The following is a 15,941-nucleotide window of genomic DNA, read 5'->3' on the forward strand; positions in this document are numbered from 1 at the left end:
AGACAAAAGTGGGGTCTCGTGTAAAAAATATTTTAATACATTTGTATGGATAAAACCTGAGAAAATCGAAAATATGACAAGAATTCAAAAACATGACCAGCAGACATCCTTAATCACAATCCAAATTTAGAGCTGAATCCAGCTTGAATGTTGTGTCCATACTTGCCCCAACCGTTCAGGGTTCAACCTCTGCATCTAGTTCTTTTTCTTATCTGAAAGAATAATATTGCAGCCATCTTCTCATATTTTATCTAAAAATTCTATGGTGTAGTTTTCGTTTTAATGAGGAAAATTGGGTTTACCATGCATATTCTATACTAAATCTGACAATTTTGCACAACCTGTAGTGTGAAAATAAGTCTGGTGACCCATTCTTTTAATTAATGTTTTGAAACAAGCAGGTTATAAACTACATTTGGGTAAATTATCAAAAAATCTATGGATTATAATTTAGACACCCCATCTACCTTAAATTTGGTATTGACTCATCATTTACTGATTGGTGAGATTTATTTTTCGTACGCAGCAAAAATGAAAAAAAATATACATTATGTCATTGTGTTGTTAAAAGACACTGTGAAAGTGATTTTACTGCCATTTTATGTACTGCCTACTGGTAGGTTTAAAGATTTTTTTATTATAAAATTAAAGCAGAATCTGTGGTGGTTTTTTACAGCTATACTTAAGTCCAGATGTGCGCTATGAGCTGAAGAATGGGGATAGCCTGATGTTTGGTGATGTTACATGTAAATTTTACATTGGAAATAAGGTAATGTATTGGTATATTATACTTTGGTATGGGAGCTATGTGACACATTTTTCAGTTCATTTGTCCCACACATTTTTGTTCAACAGGTTCAGTGTTCTCCCCAGGATTTTGGGATAGCACCAGGGTAACGCGTGTCGAAATGATTTGTACAATATGTCGTGTCGCGTTGCATCGCTTATTTTTTCTTCTTGTTAGCTTTTGTGCCATTACCTTTTTGTCTTTTGTTTTGTTTACTGTGTTATGTAGACTGGGTAAAAAAAAATACTGGTAAAAAAAGTAAATCAAATTAAATTTTAATGTAGAACCTTTAGTAAATTAAATACTATTTTCCATAGCTTTAGACATGATTCTTTTAGACCAATAAAATTGTTATTAAAATCATTATTGTGTTATTTCATGATAGACATGAAAAGTATACTTATATTATCTATGTGGACACTCATGAAAGGATGTCATGTCTAGCTGAATTCCAATCATTCTAAATTTATTTTGTAAAAGGTAATCATTACCCTTCTTTAATACTACTCAACTATGTATCAAAGGGATGTTTTCAACAACCTAGCTCAGTAGGAAGTATACAACAAATGGAAGTTTTTAACGACCTTGACTGGCTATGCAGCCTTTGAACGGTCAGTGGAAGTGTAAATGGATATACTACCTATTTAATATAATATGTCTGTGCTTTAATAAAAGTATGATTGTCAAAAATAATTTGCAATATATTTTTGTTGGTATATTCAAAGAAAGTTTTTATCCTTGAGGTAACATCCTTATATAATTTTGCATTCAATTTGTACTTTATTTCTATTTTAAATGATGGATAATATTTTAGGAGCACATTTTTGTAATAAGCTAAATCAGGGGAAGTAACTCACGTTTTAAAAATACGCAAATCATTTATGACCAAAGGCTGGAGTAATAGAGTTTATTAACAAATGTCTGCTTGTTCCTCAAAAGTCTCATAAGTCTGTGATCATTAAGTTATGATCTCTTAATCAATTAAAACACAAGAATCATGTACATCGATTAAATCCAATCATCAAGGTTAACCTCAAAAGGTAAATCGATCACGTGGTGTAAACGATCTTCGTTGTCAGAACTGGATTGAACTGGTTTGAACTGGTCAATTTTCATCTGAAATTTTATACCCCACGGGAAGGTTTACCATTATGATTTTTTTTACCGAAAATTTTAGCACCACGGTGAAAAATTATACATCGCGGCAAGAACGATACCACCACGGTAGAAAATTATACATCGCGGGCCCGTGGTCCTTTAAAGTCCTGGGGAGAACACTGAGGTTTCTTAGGTACTTCTGACCAGTATTAATCATTATTTGGCAAAAGTAAGGAGTTGTGTGGTTAGCACTTTTCAGATTGCTCACATACCATCTCTTTGATACTTTGAATTTTCAATGTTTAATAATATTCAAAGTTTTCTTCACACATTTTCCTAATACTATATAAAATAATATTGAGAATAGAAATGGGATATGTGTCAGAGACAACAACCAGACCAAAGAGCAGAAAACAGACAAAGACTAACAAGGGGTCTTCAATACAGAGGAAATATCCCTCACCTGGAGTTGGGCTTCAGCTGGACCCTTAAATAAAAAATGTGTACTAGTTCAGTGCAAAGTGATGTCAAAACATATAAATCATACAAGACTAACAAAATCTAGAGGCTTCTGACTTGGGACTGGCACAAAAAAGAAAGATAAATATTTCAATAGCTGCTTGCTCTTCTTATTAAATGATACTTTGAACAACGAGTTGGATCTATGCTTATCACGACAACTGTCAATATGTGCTTTTCTGTTTCTTTTCTGTTTAATTTTTAAAACACAGATAACTGTATAGGTTGAAAGTTTTCCTTGCTAAAAGTTGGAATTCAAAACAGCCAACAATACATGGATACATAATGGCCTGTCATTAATGCATTAAATATTTCAGGATGTAGATGCTGGTTCGGAGACTGGATCAGAATCAGAATATCAGACAGCCAATGATGTGAAGGATGTGACTGTTGAGTTTGAAGAAGATTATGACAGTGATAACAGTGTTGACTTATTACAACCAACACAGGTGGGTGGATATTTATATGTTAATTTATAGCTTTGTGGAGCCAATGATTGACTGCAGCATGGGAGTTCAAGTGTTTGATCCTGGCATGGTCAGTCCAGACCTTAAATTGGTATTTGCTGTATCATTGCCAAGCACACAGAATTTAGGAGAGAATTAAATATAGTTTTTAAAAATGAGAAAAACCTCATTTATCTTCTCATCCAGCCTATAGATATAGGAAGATGTGGTATGAGTGCCAATGAGACAACTCTCCATCCAAATAACAATTTATAAAAGTAAACCATTATAGGTCAAGGTACGGCCTTCAACATGGATCCTTGGCTCACACTGAACAACATGCTATAAAGGGCCACAATATTACTAGTTTAAAACCATTCAAAAGGGAAAACCAACGGTCTAATCTATATAGAGAAACGAGAAACACATATATTAAATAACATAAACAAAAGACAACTACTGTACATCAGATTCCTATAGCCTATAAAGGGGCCACTTAAGCTTTGGTAATTACTTGATTTCTAACATTTACTTGTAACAAATCTAAGAAAATGCTTAAACCACATGAACAATTTTAATTAAACTTCAAGGCATCAAGTATAAAGGTCAAAAAGTTTGTCTCCACCTACCAACCAACATTGCAGACACTTGCATTATATAAAACATAATTGTAAAATGCATGTAATTGTCTTGTACTATTAAAACCAAAAATGATAGAGAAAATATGACAGAGGTCAAATATAACAATGTTGAGATCTGCCTACCTACTGTGGAATCATTTCGTTTCATGATTACCAATTTTCTGAAACGAAGCCTTCTGAAGGTATTAAAAAGTTTTGTTATATAGAAGTAATTATATGTCATGTAAATTAATTTATGTTGAGTACCATTTTCCATAGATTAAGGAAAACTTGCATTTTGATTGATATTTGATTTCATTGTTTTTTTCCAAAGTTGGCATACTAAACTATAGAATATTTGTAATATGAACATAGTTTGTTGTTCACATGTACCCATGAAATCCACGAAAATTGGTATCCCATGATTAAAAGTATTTATTTATTTTCAGGCATACACCAATCATACACAGAAACACAATGCTACCAAGTCTTTACTGGTGGATGACTCTATTGTTGATAAGGGTAATGTATAACTACCAAAGTCTGTGTTACCATTTTAAGAGGTATATTATACAAAGGTTCAGATTTTATCAAAAAAATATTTTCTAAAAAAAAGATTCTATGGTAATCTGAGATTTAATTTGGTTTGAACAACAATTCTAAGATTTAATTTATCTATATATATATATATATATTGATTAGACTTTTACAGCATTTTAGTTTTAAATAAACTCTCTGTTTTTGTCTGTTTTTGTTCTGTTTGTCACAAAAGTTTCTGAAATTCAAAAGCTATAGTTTACGAAAGATTAGAATGAAATTTGACAGAATGACTTTCAACCATTTGTAGAAGTTCTCCCTAACATTGATTTTTATGAGATTGATTTTTGTAGTTTTTTAACCATTTAATGAGCTAACATTTCTGCATATTGGCAAAGGTCATTTGAAAACAAGACACCTGACAGAATTGCTTCATTGCTCTTGAAGATTTGTGCAGAGATTAAAAGCAAACCAGAACTTTATTTACAAATTAGTATATAAGTTCAGGGACATATTAATCTGGAAATGAAAGTAGAACATTATACAGTCAAACCTGAGTAAACCGGACCCTGAATAAACCGTATTCCTGTTCATTCCGGCCGAAAATTAAAGTCCCATTTTTTTCCATTCAAAGTCTTTGTTAAAATACCCTTTGTAAACCGGACCCTGCGTATTCCGAATTCCAGTCTAATGATGCAGTCCCAGTTCCCTTAATTGCATCAATTATTACCTGTCAAAACCGGTTTGTCTAATTAATTGAAAATGATAACAATATTGATGGATATGCATTCAAAACATATTTGTTTATACAGGATGGCTTTTCAGGATAATCAATTAGCCAGGTGTAAATCGTGAGTTTACACATGGTACAGTACTCAGTATAGTGAGCTATATTATTGAAATAAAATTGAGAATGGAAATGGGGAATGTGCCAAAGAGACAACAACCCGACCATAGAAAAAAACAACAGCAGAAGGTCACCAACAGGTCTTCAATGTAGCGAGAAATTCCATACCCAGAGGCGTCCTTCAGCTGGCCCCTAAACAAATATATACTAGTTCAGTGATAATGAACGCCATACTAATTTCCAAATTGTACACAAGAAACGAAAATTAAAATAATACAAGACTAACAAAGGCCAGAGTGTTAATCAAACTAAAAGACACTCCGAATATATCTCTGATAAGGCTTTCGTTGTAACTTGGATAATTATTTTCAAATCACGAAATGAGAAAGTATGATGTATTTTTTAAATCCTGGATTCCCTTTTGTGAACCCCTTAACCAATGACCCTGATAAAGAAGGACACCCGTAAGACAAAAAAACATTGATATCGTACACTATGCGACAATGTCTCGATCGTGATAATATTTCGTTTGACAAAATTCTGGTTATTAAAACAGCTATTCAAACGTTTGAAATGAATGATGGAAGTAAAACAAAACTCTCGTGTCACAATTCAAACAACGCGAGAATTCTGTTGCAAATGAAAACAATGCCAATGACCACAATTGAATGTGAAACTGACAAGTTGGAGACTGATGCTACCGAGGACTATTTGAAATATGAGGATATGTAAAAAACAGTTAAAATAATATTTATTTTAAATCTGGGGAACAACCAGTTTCATAAATTTCTATAGACAATGAATTAAGAAGATTCAAAACAACGATCGTTCAAAGTTATTACTTTTCACGTTTTTTATTTTATATTTTTTTCATTTACAAGCAGAAAGTACTTTCACATGTTACACATTGGACATCATAAAATAATTCATCGACTTCCGGATAAAAAGGAAACCTGAATACACCGGCCCACTGTCTAAACCGGCCCTTTTCAATAGTCCCCTAGCCGACCTGTTTGTACAGGTTTGACTGTATATTTATTTTGAAATGGTGCACGTGAGATACCAAATTTCTGTATTAATGAAAAGTTCTTTTTTTTTCAAATAGAGACTACAGTCCTAGTTGGTGAGACTCCTGCACGACAAAAAGGTATCATATGTTTCTAAGTTATTTAGTTAATTGTAACTTTACAACACTACAGTTGGTCAGTCTCCATTAAAATCATGAAATTTATTTAATGTTATATCTTTTAGCCTCATATTTGCTTAATTTATGTCATTCTTGACATTTCTTAGGCATTGAATTTTTATTGTTTCTTGCAGGTGTTTTTTTTCTAACATAACATTTGTTTTGATATGAAGTCGTTTATATTACAGTAACAACTGGTCCAGTAATTGATGACTCTGGTTCTGAAACAGAAGATGAAGATGTTTTATCTAAAAATGTACCTCAAACACTGGTTGTAGAAGGTAAGGGGCAAAATGTACCTCAAACACTGGTTATTGAAGATAAGGGGGGAAATGTACCTCAAACACTGGTTATAGAAGATAAGGGGGAAAATGTACCTCAAACACTGGTTATAGAAGATAAGGAGGAAAATGTACCTCAAACACTGGTTATTAAAGATAAGGGGGAAAATGTACCTCAAATACTGGTTATTGAAGATAAGGTGGAAAATGTATCTCAAACACTGGTTATTGTCGAGCCTGCAACTTTTGTTGCAGAAAGCTCGACATAGGGATAGTGATCCAGCGGCGTCGGCTGCGGCGGCGGCGGCGTTAGCTCACTTCTTAAAAGCTTGATATTTTAGAAGGTGGAAGACCTGGATGCTTCATACTTTGTATATAGATGCTTCATGTTACGAAGTTTCCGTCAGTCACATGTCCAATGTCCTTGACCTCATTTTCATGGTTCAGTGACCACTTGAAAAAAAAGTTCAAATTTTTTGTAATGTTGAATTCTCTCTTATTATAAGTAATAGGATAACTATATTTGATATGTGCGTATCTTGCAAGGTCCTCGTGTCTGTCAGACAGTTTTCACTTGACCTCGACCTCATTTCATGGATCAGTGAACAAGGTTAAGTTTTGGTGGTCAAGTCCATATCTCAGATACTATAAGCAATAGGGCTAGTATATTCGGTGTATGGAAGGACTGTAAGGTGTACATGTCCAACTGGCAGGTGTCATCTGACCTTGACCTCATTTTCATGGTTCAGTGGTTATAGTTAAATTTTTGTGTTTTGGTCTGTTTTTCTCATACTATATGCAATAGGTCTACTATATTTGTTGTATGGAATGATTGTAAAGTGTACATGTCTAGCGGGCAGATGTCATGTGACCTTGACCTCATTTTCATGGTTCAGTGGTCAAAGTTAAGTTTTTGAGTTTTGGTCTTTTTATCTAATACTATATGCCATAGGTCAACTATATTTGGTGTATGGAAATATTTTATGATCTTTATGTCAGTCACGCAGGTTTTATTTGACTGTGACCTCATTTTCACGGTTCATTGCACAGTGTTAAGTTCGTGTTTTGGTCTATTTTTCTTAAACTATAAGTAATGTGTCAACTATATATGTTGTATAGAAGCATTGTTAGCTGTACATGTCTGTCTGGCATGGTTCATCTGACCTTGACCTCATTTTCAAGGTTCATTGGTCTCTGTTAAGTTATCTTGATTAATGTTAAGTTTATGTGACAGTTGTAATAAAGCTTAGCTTTATACTTAGGACTATCAACATAATATCAATGATTAGTATAGAAGGCGAGACATTTCAGAGTGTGCACTCTTGTTGAAGATAAGGGGGAAAATGTACCTCAAACACTGGTTATAGAAGATAAGGGGGAAAATGTACCTTTTATTTATGAATAATTCTATAGTACAACAAACATGGAGTAATAATGATCATAAAACTCTTCCAAATTTTCAATGTTTCAAAATGCCTCTATAGGAAATGTTACCATACATATTTATGGAAGTAGTGATGCTGTTGTTGGACAATTATAGTATATTTGATTCATAATTTAACTAGGCATAGATTGCCTTAGCCGTATTTGGCACAACTTTTTGAAATTTTGGATCCTCATTTCTCTTCAACTTTGTACTTGTTTGGCTTTATAAATATTTTGATATGAGCGTCACTGATGAGTCTTATGTAGACGAAACGCGCGTCTGGCGTACTAAATTAAAACCTGGTACCTTTGATAACTATTAACTTCTTTATAAAGTTTTTTACTGTTTTAGTTATTGCATTTGTTTATTTGCCTTACATAAAACTATTGTTGGAAGTATATGATAAAGCGATTAATACTCCGTCTCGGGCTGATATGGGGGTCTCGGGATGATACCCAGGCTGATATGGAAAAGGCCATGTATTAATCTCTATGTATTGTTATTATTTTACCAATACGATATGTGAAATATCCCATCATCAAAATGATCACCATATCACCAAAATAACACCACCACAATGCTATGCCTTATCTATGAGGAAAATTTAGAAAATAAATTGAATTTTGTAATAGGACATACCATTGTTGTATTTACCTTTAGTTAAAGAAAAAGTCAGATGAATACTATGTCACAGTCAAATGTTTTTTTTTAATTTAACTGATAGTCATGTCTTTTTTGTTTTCTAGACACACAGAAGGATGAAAGTGGTGATGCTGAAATACTGTATGCCCAGACACAGGCTTATGTTGGAGAGAGTGATGTTGGAGGTAGGTTTAATACTAGTAAACTGATTTCTTCAGCTGTATAAAATTGTATAGAGGAGAGTTACATTTAACAATGGTTTAAATATGGTAACTAGCTAGTCCAGTGAAACCTATAAATTAGAATTCTAGCAAATATTTATCTCCAGTATGCATTGTTTCACACTAACTTTTAAAAGAAAACTTGATTCCTTTTGAAAGGATTGTGATAATAAAATTAAATTGTTCTACGATTATTAAAACCCTATTTAAAAAAATAAAGCAATTACAAAGACAGGTTTAAATTATAATAATCAAAATTACAAATAAATACAGACAGACAGACAGGTCAAATTACAAAATGTACAAATGAAACAGCTTTTTCCTATCTGAACCAAATGTATTGAGTCTTGAAAAATAGAATAATTTCCTAGTTAGTGTGCACAGCAAGATGCACATACTTATGTTTCAGACAGGTACACAGATAGTTGACAGTTTAATGTCTTTATTGATCTTGAATTCTTCCTTTAATTTTAGGTGAGACTGATGAAGATGATAGAAAACTATTGACAGAACCTACACAAGCATTTACTGATGTACAGGATAGGTAAAGGCAAAAATCTTAACCTGAATAAAAGAAATGATAGCAAGAGAAACCTGAAAATAAAATTAACTGGTGATATGATGTACATGCACTCAAAACGCATACTGCATTTTCATTGTCAATTGTATTTAGCACCAAATTTTGTGGATTTGGTTGGTATAGGTGAACCTCAAATTTAAATGACCAAAGAAGTACAAATTTTATATAAGCTTGAATGCTGACTTTTACAAATCCATGAAAATATAATGTTTCTTCAATCAAAGAAAATTGGTACCCACAAAAAAAATTATGAATCCACAGTATCTTATAAAAATTGTCTTTAACAATGTAATTTCAACATATTATTTGGTATGTCAATATTAAGTTCGCCGAAATATTGTCAATGTTATAAAGTAATTAAAAGGCATCATTTTGATTGCGAACTAGATCCATTGGACATGTTTCCGAATAGGTGAAAATTGTGTGCAGTTTGATAAAAGACCTAAAAAAAACCAGCTGTAACTGTCAACTATTATTTCATATTCTGTACATAACATCATTTTTATATGAAACTATTCATATATTTTACTAATTTATGGAATGCCAACTGTCAAAACATAGTTACAGGATGAAAAGTAAGATAGTTCTTTTTTTTTACAGACAGGAGGTAGAACCAACTCAGACATTTGTGGCAGAGAGTGACGAAGAGGACGAGGATGACAGAAAGGTCAATCAGTAATCCTCCCATAATTATCCAAAGTTCAGTTATCTTCTCATTGAGACTTAGTTCATTAGGACCCCGCCAAATGGTAGACGCCCTATAGTGATCAGTCCGTCCGTAACAAATTGTCTCTGCTCTATATCTAGAGAATTTTATGATTTCATAGTTTATACTTGACATGGAAATAAATCTACATCAGAGGGTGTGTCATAATTTATTTACAACTTTTAGGTCAAAGGTCAAGGTCAAAAACTGGTTTCAGTTGACAACCCCATGTCCAAATGATAAAGATACAAATTTTTTCCACACATTATTCACAGGGGCCCACAGAGATGGCTCCCAGCTCAATGATTATTCAGTTCTGTTTGCCATCATATCTTGTTGACTAAATTATACTATCATTTTGATTTGACAATTTTCATGAAAGTTAAGAGCTTATAACTCTTTGCATGGGTTGTTTTCATACGAATTGGAAACATATATCGGAATCTAATGATTTGTGTTTTAGACAATTATAAGATCAGCATTTGTAGGAATTGAACACCTATTGTAAATATTCTCACTTAAGTGATTGACTCTTATTAACATGTTTTGTATACATTGTAGAAAGCTTTACAGTTTGCAGCAACTCAGGCCTACCATACAGAGGAGTTTGATGAGCCTACACAAACAACAGAGGTAACTTCTTAAGACAGTTCTTGCTAAACACATTTTCTACCCATGAAAAGAATCTTTTAAGATGACAATTTACTGATTAACAATCAGTTGATGTGTTATGCATTAGAAGACTTTAATCAAAATGTTAATTTTGAAGGCCATCATTCATAAAATTGAAGATGAATTCTATTTATTTGTTATTGTTGTTGGGGGGCTGATATATTTAAAATGGATATAGTCCTTAATTAGCTCACCTGGCCCAAAGGGCCAAGTGAGCTTTTCTCATCATCTGGCGTCGTCCGGCGGCGTTCGTCATCGTTAACTTTTACAAAAATCTTCTCCCCTGAAACTACTGGGCCAAATTTAACCAAACTTGGCCACAATCATTATTAGGGTAGCTAGTTTAAAAAATGTGTGGCGTGGCCAACCAACCAACCAAGATGGCCACCATGGCTAAAAATAGAACATAGGGGTAAAATGTAGATTTTGGCTCATATCTCTGAAACCAAAGCATTTAGAGCAAATCTGACATGGGTTAAAATTGTTTATCAGGTCAAGATCTATCTGCCCTGAAATTTTCAGATGAATGGGACAACCCGTTATTGGGTTGCTGCACCTAAATTTGTAATTTGAAGGAAATTTTACTGTTTTTGGTTGTTATCTTGAATATTATTATAGATAGAGATAAACTTCAAACAGCAATAATGTTCAGCAAAGTAAGATTTACAAATAAGTCAACATGACCGAAATGGTCAGTTGACCCCTTTAGGAGTTATAGCCCTTTATAGTCAATTTTTAACCATTTTTCGTAAATCTTAGTCATCTTTTACAAAAATCTTCTCCTCTGAAACTACTGGGCCAAATTAATCCAAACTTGGCCACAATCATCTTTGGGGTATCTAGTTTAAAAATGTGTCTGGTGACCCGGCCATCCAACCAAGATGGCCACCACGGCTAAAAATAGAACATAGGGGGAAAATTCAGTTTTTGGCTTATAACTAAAAAACCAAAGCATTTAGAGCAAATCTGATAGGGGTAAAATTGTTTATCAGGTCAAGATCTATCTGCCCTGAAATTTTCAGATGAATCGGACAACCCTTTGTTGGGTTGCTGCCCCTGAATTGGTAATTTTAAGGAAATTTTGCTGTTTTTGGTTATTATCTTGAATATTATTATAGATAAAGATAAACTGTAAACAGCAATAATGTTCAGCAAAGTAAGATTTACAAATAAGTCAACATGACGGAAATGGTCAAACGACCCCCTAAGGAGTTATTGTCCTTTATAGTAAATTTTTAACAATTTTCATAAAATTTGTAAATTTTTAATAACATTTTCCACTGGGCCAAGTTCATTATAGATAGAGACAATTGTAAGCAACAAGAATGTTCAGTAAAGTAAGATGTACAAACACATCACCATCACCAAAACACAATTTTGTCATGAATCCATCTGCTTCCTTTGTTTGATATTCACATAGACCAAGGTGAGCGACACAGGCTCTTTAGAGTCTCTAGTTTACTCTTCTACTCTGCGACTTAAAATTTACTTTATATGTCATTGATTCAATACATGTTACATAGGGAAGGTTGATAAATAAGGAAATAAGTCAACCAAAATATTCAGATAGTATAACAGAGCTGTTCAAATCAATGCTAGTGTTTTGCTCTTTTTGCATTGTTACATGTCATATCTTATAAAAGAAGTTTAAAAAGAGTTGATACAATGCCTTAAATACTGAAATAAATGTAAAACTATTTTATTATTAAACACTTTGAAGATTTACAAGTACATTATATTGGGATAACAAGTTTTCTTCAAGTTTATCATTGAGTCTCAATGTTATAGTATTGATCTAATTTATTTGAAGGATGAAGGAGAAACTGTTGTAGAATCAGATGAGGAGGATGTCAGCCATTTGTTTGCCACCTCCACTTTAGCATGTGATGTGGATGATTTTCCTGAGGAGGATGAAAGACAAGTAATAACATCTGATGACACAGTTGATCAAGAAATGGAAACACAAGCCATTCTAGATGAAGCCACACAAGCAGTTAGTGAAGGGGACGAAGCTACTCAGGTTTTCCCAAATGTTAAAGATAATGGCGATGATGCTACTCAAGTCGTCAAAGAGGTAGCTAGTTCATCTAAGAAAGTGGCATTTGATGATGCCACTGTGGCTGTGCAAGAAGATGCCACAGTAGCAGTCCCAGAAGATGCCACAGTAGCAATTCAAGAAGATGCCACAGTAGCAATTCAAGAAGATGCCACAGTAGCAGTTCAAGAAGATGCCACAGTAGCAGTTCAAGAAGATGCCACAGTAGCAATTCAAGAAGATGCCACAGTAGCAGTTCAAGAAGATGCCACAGTAGCAGTTCAAGAAGATGCCACAGTAGCTGTTCAGGAAGATGCCACTGTAGCTGTTCATGGAGATGCCACTGTTAACATTCATGGAGATGCTACTGTTGATGTTCATGGAGATGCCACTTTAGCTTTACCAGAAGCCACAGTCTCTGTTCATGGAGATGCCACTGTTGCTGTTCATGGAGATGCTACTCTATCAGTTCATGGAGATGCCACTTTAGCTCTTCAAGGAGACTCAACAGTTGCAGTTCAAGAAGAAGTTACCTTGGCAATACAAGATGACACAGTTGCTGTAGTAGAAGATGTCACTTGTATTCAAGATGCTGAAACTGTTGCAGTTCAACCAGATGCCTATGATTTTGTTGATGATGACCCTCATCTTGAAGTCCAAAAGAAAGGTAAAGGAAGAGGTAGACCTAAAAGAACAGAAACTGCTTCAATTAAATCTCAAGACAACAGTGATAAAGCTGCTACAAGTAAGGGAAAGAGAAAGGCACCAGTGAAACAAACAGCAAAGGTCGAAACAGTCAGGAAAAGGGAAGATTCAGTGACAAGTAGTCAAGAATCAGATGATGGCAATGTTAGGCGATCAGGAAGATCTAAAAGGAAAAGTTTCAGAATGCTTGAAATGGAACAGAGTATGGATGATATGAAAGGTATAGATAAATCAATCAGAAAAGGTGAAGACTACAGTCCAGATCCAAGTGATACAGAAGATGGCAGTCCAAAGAGAGGTCATAAGGTAGCCAAAACAGCTGGTCAAAGTCAGGAGAAAGATATCAGTGAAACAGGTAAATATTATAAAATAAGATGTGGTATGCTTGCTGAGGAAACAATTTTCAATTAAAGAACAATAACATGCCACCTTATGGCCTTCACCAAGAAGTTAAACCTAAACCCTATATATATATATATATTAGGGATGGCAACGAGTACTCGAGTACTCGGGTACTCGCTCGGAAAGCCGAGTACTCGAGTACAGTTTCAGTACTCGGATACTCGTTTGCTTTTTATACATCTTGAGATCTCAAAATCGATCATGCCCGCTTGGTTAGTACCTATATCCGGTGTACTGATGATACACGGTGGAGATGGTTCTCTTCACATTTCCACTCAATTTTAGTTCTGTTGAACTTTCCCCTTCGTAATACTCAATAAAATCAATTAACAACATAAATATGTTTATCCTGAGGATACTATCTGTTATAGTAGTACCAGCAACGTCCTTTCCTTTCGAGGGAATATTTTCATGTGCACTCCTTGTAACAAAAAAAAGAGAGTTAAAAAGTCTTTCGTCTGAAATTGTTGACCAGATCATATTTTTAAACAAACACAAAATCAAAGTAACCTGCGGTGAACCCTACACAACTGATTAGAGACATTTTTAACGGTGTTTGTACACAAATCAACACTTTCATGGATTAATAATTAACTCATCACAAGCCGTAAAAACTTACCTTTGTTTGTTAATCAAGACTTCTGATTGGTATGAGAAGTATATTTAAATTAATTTAATTACTCTTTTTTTTAAACTTAACTATAATTGTTTAATTTACAATTTAGAGATATGCGAAAGTATGAGAGCGACATTCAACCACAAAAGTTGAAAATAAACTAACAACGTCATGGCTAAAGAAAAAAAGAAAATCCGACAAACGATAGTGCAAAAAAAAAACACAAAAAAGTAATACTGAACAACACGAAAAAGCACAAAAAATTAAGTAATTTGAAATCCAATATCATAATTGTTGTTGACAAATTAATGGACAAATCGTGTTATAAAAAATACCAACTCCTCAGGGAACAGATGCTACATATATTGTCTACTTTGTCGGACTCAAAATGCAAATATTTTTGATTTTTGCTTATAAAATATTTTGATTTTATTGAAATTTGGTTCATAAACATGTACACAAACAATAATTGCTATTATGATAGGTTATTTGTAAAAACGGCAGTCGTTAATTTATTGTTTCATTGACACAAAAAACAGAGGAGCAAGCTATGTTTGTAGTACGTTTGTCTTTCGTCAATATGTTTATGAAAGGTAATAACAAAAGCACTGCATCCCACCTAAAATCTACCTTAAACTTTTCAATAGACGTTTAAGATTCATCCGAGTACTTGTGAGTACTCGAGTATTATGACCGAGTATCCGAGTATTAAATTTCAGATCTTTTGACATCCCTAATATATATATATGTCCCATTGATTGATTATCCCAAAAATAACAATCTCAAAGGGATAATGGAATAAAAAATACACTGTTAATTGAATGACAATTGATACCTTGATTGTTGATTTCAAAAAATCTATTGGCAAATATTTCAAACTTTTTCAGAAATGAAAAAAACACATAAAAGACATTTAAATAAACTTTTAATTTCTTGTTACAGGCAAGAAAAACATATTTTTACAATTTTATGTATTAACTACCAGTTTGTACTCATCTCACTTGTACTTGTTCATTATTTGGGGTTTTGTAGAACTGCCAACTCTGTCTGTTGAGGAAGAAATTGCACTTGTACAGAAAAATATACCTCCTCTACCAAAGGAAACTGTGAAAAAGACAGAGGCAGAATTTTTAATGTCGTTACCAGCTCTTCAAGATAATGGTATTGTATATCTTCATAATTTATTGAAAGTGTTTTAAATGTTGCTTCATTCATTAACTGGATTAGACTTTTTTTTCTGTTTCTAATAATAATTATAAGACATTATATATTGATACATGTCTGTCTTACAGCAGCTAATTCTCATTAATCAATAGTAAGTTGTTTTGTGTATATCAGTTTGTCAATGACCCCAATGACCCCTAATCAAAATTTATATTTATTCAGTGTAAATTTTTTTTAAGGTGTAAGTATCATATATGATTGGATAGCTATGTATTCCAAAAAAAGGCTATATATATATATCTGTATACAAAGTTGATTTTACATGGCTTTGGTGCTTTTGTGAGAAATCTAATACCATTGAAGAATGCGCAATATTTTTTATTACTTTTAAAAATGTATCATTTCATATATTGGAAGCAGTTCCACTTGACACTCCAAGGAAATCACCATT

General features: G+C 33.4%; 1 protein-coding gene and 1 long non-coding RNA gene across 2 annotated transcripts in view; both read left to right on the plus strand.

Moving 5' to 3' along the window:
* LOC143071603 (uncharacterized) overlaps window positions 1-15,941 on the plus strand; it is a 90,181-nt gene that overhangs the window by 47,523 nt on the left and 26,717 nt on the right. The window lies entirely within an intron of this gene.
* LOC143071546 (uncharacterized) overlaps window positions 1-15,941 on the plus strand; it is a 56,729-nt gene that overhangs the window by 14,071 nt on the left and 26,717 nt on the right. Inside the window, exons 6-16 of the mRNA XM_076245918.1 lie at window positions 677-769; window positions 2,722-2,853; window positions 3,920-3,992; window positions 5,960-6,001; window positions 6,229-6,321; window positions 8,494-8,574; window positions 9,085-9,154; window positions 9,791-9,857; window positions 10,458-10,529; window positions 12,379-13,663; window positions 15,359-15,487. Coding sequence (XP_076102033.1) covers window positions 677-769; window positions 2,722-2,853; window positions 3,920-3,992; window positions 5,960-6,001; window positions 6,229-6,321; window positions 8,494-8,574; window positions 9,085-9,154; window positions 9,791-9,857; window positions 10,458-10,529; window positions 12,379-13,663; window positions 15,359-15,487 — 2,137 coding nt within the window. The remainder of the gene's footprint in view (window positions 1-676; window positions 770-2,721; window positions 2,854-3,919; window positions 3,993-5,959; window positions 6,002-6,228; window positions 6,322-8,493; window positions 8,575-9,084; window positions 9,155-9,790; window positions 9,858-10,457; window positions 10,530-12,378; window positions 13,664-15,358; window positions 15,488-15,941) is intronic.

This window comes from Mytilus galloprovincialis, chromosome 1 (assembly GCF_965363235.1).
Source record: "Mytilus galloprovincialis chromosome 1, xbMytGall1.hap1.1, whole genome shotgun sequence".
Lineage (NCBI taxonomy): Eukaryota > Metazoa > Mollusca > Bivalvia > Mytilida > Mytilidae > Mytilus > Mytilus galloprovincialis.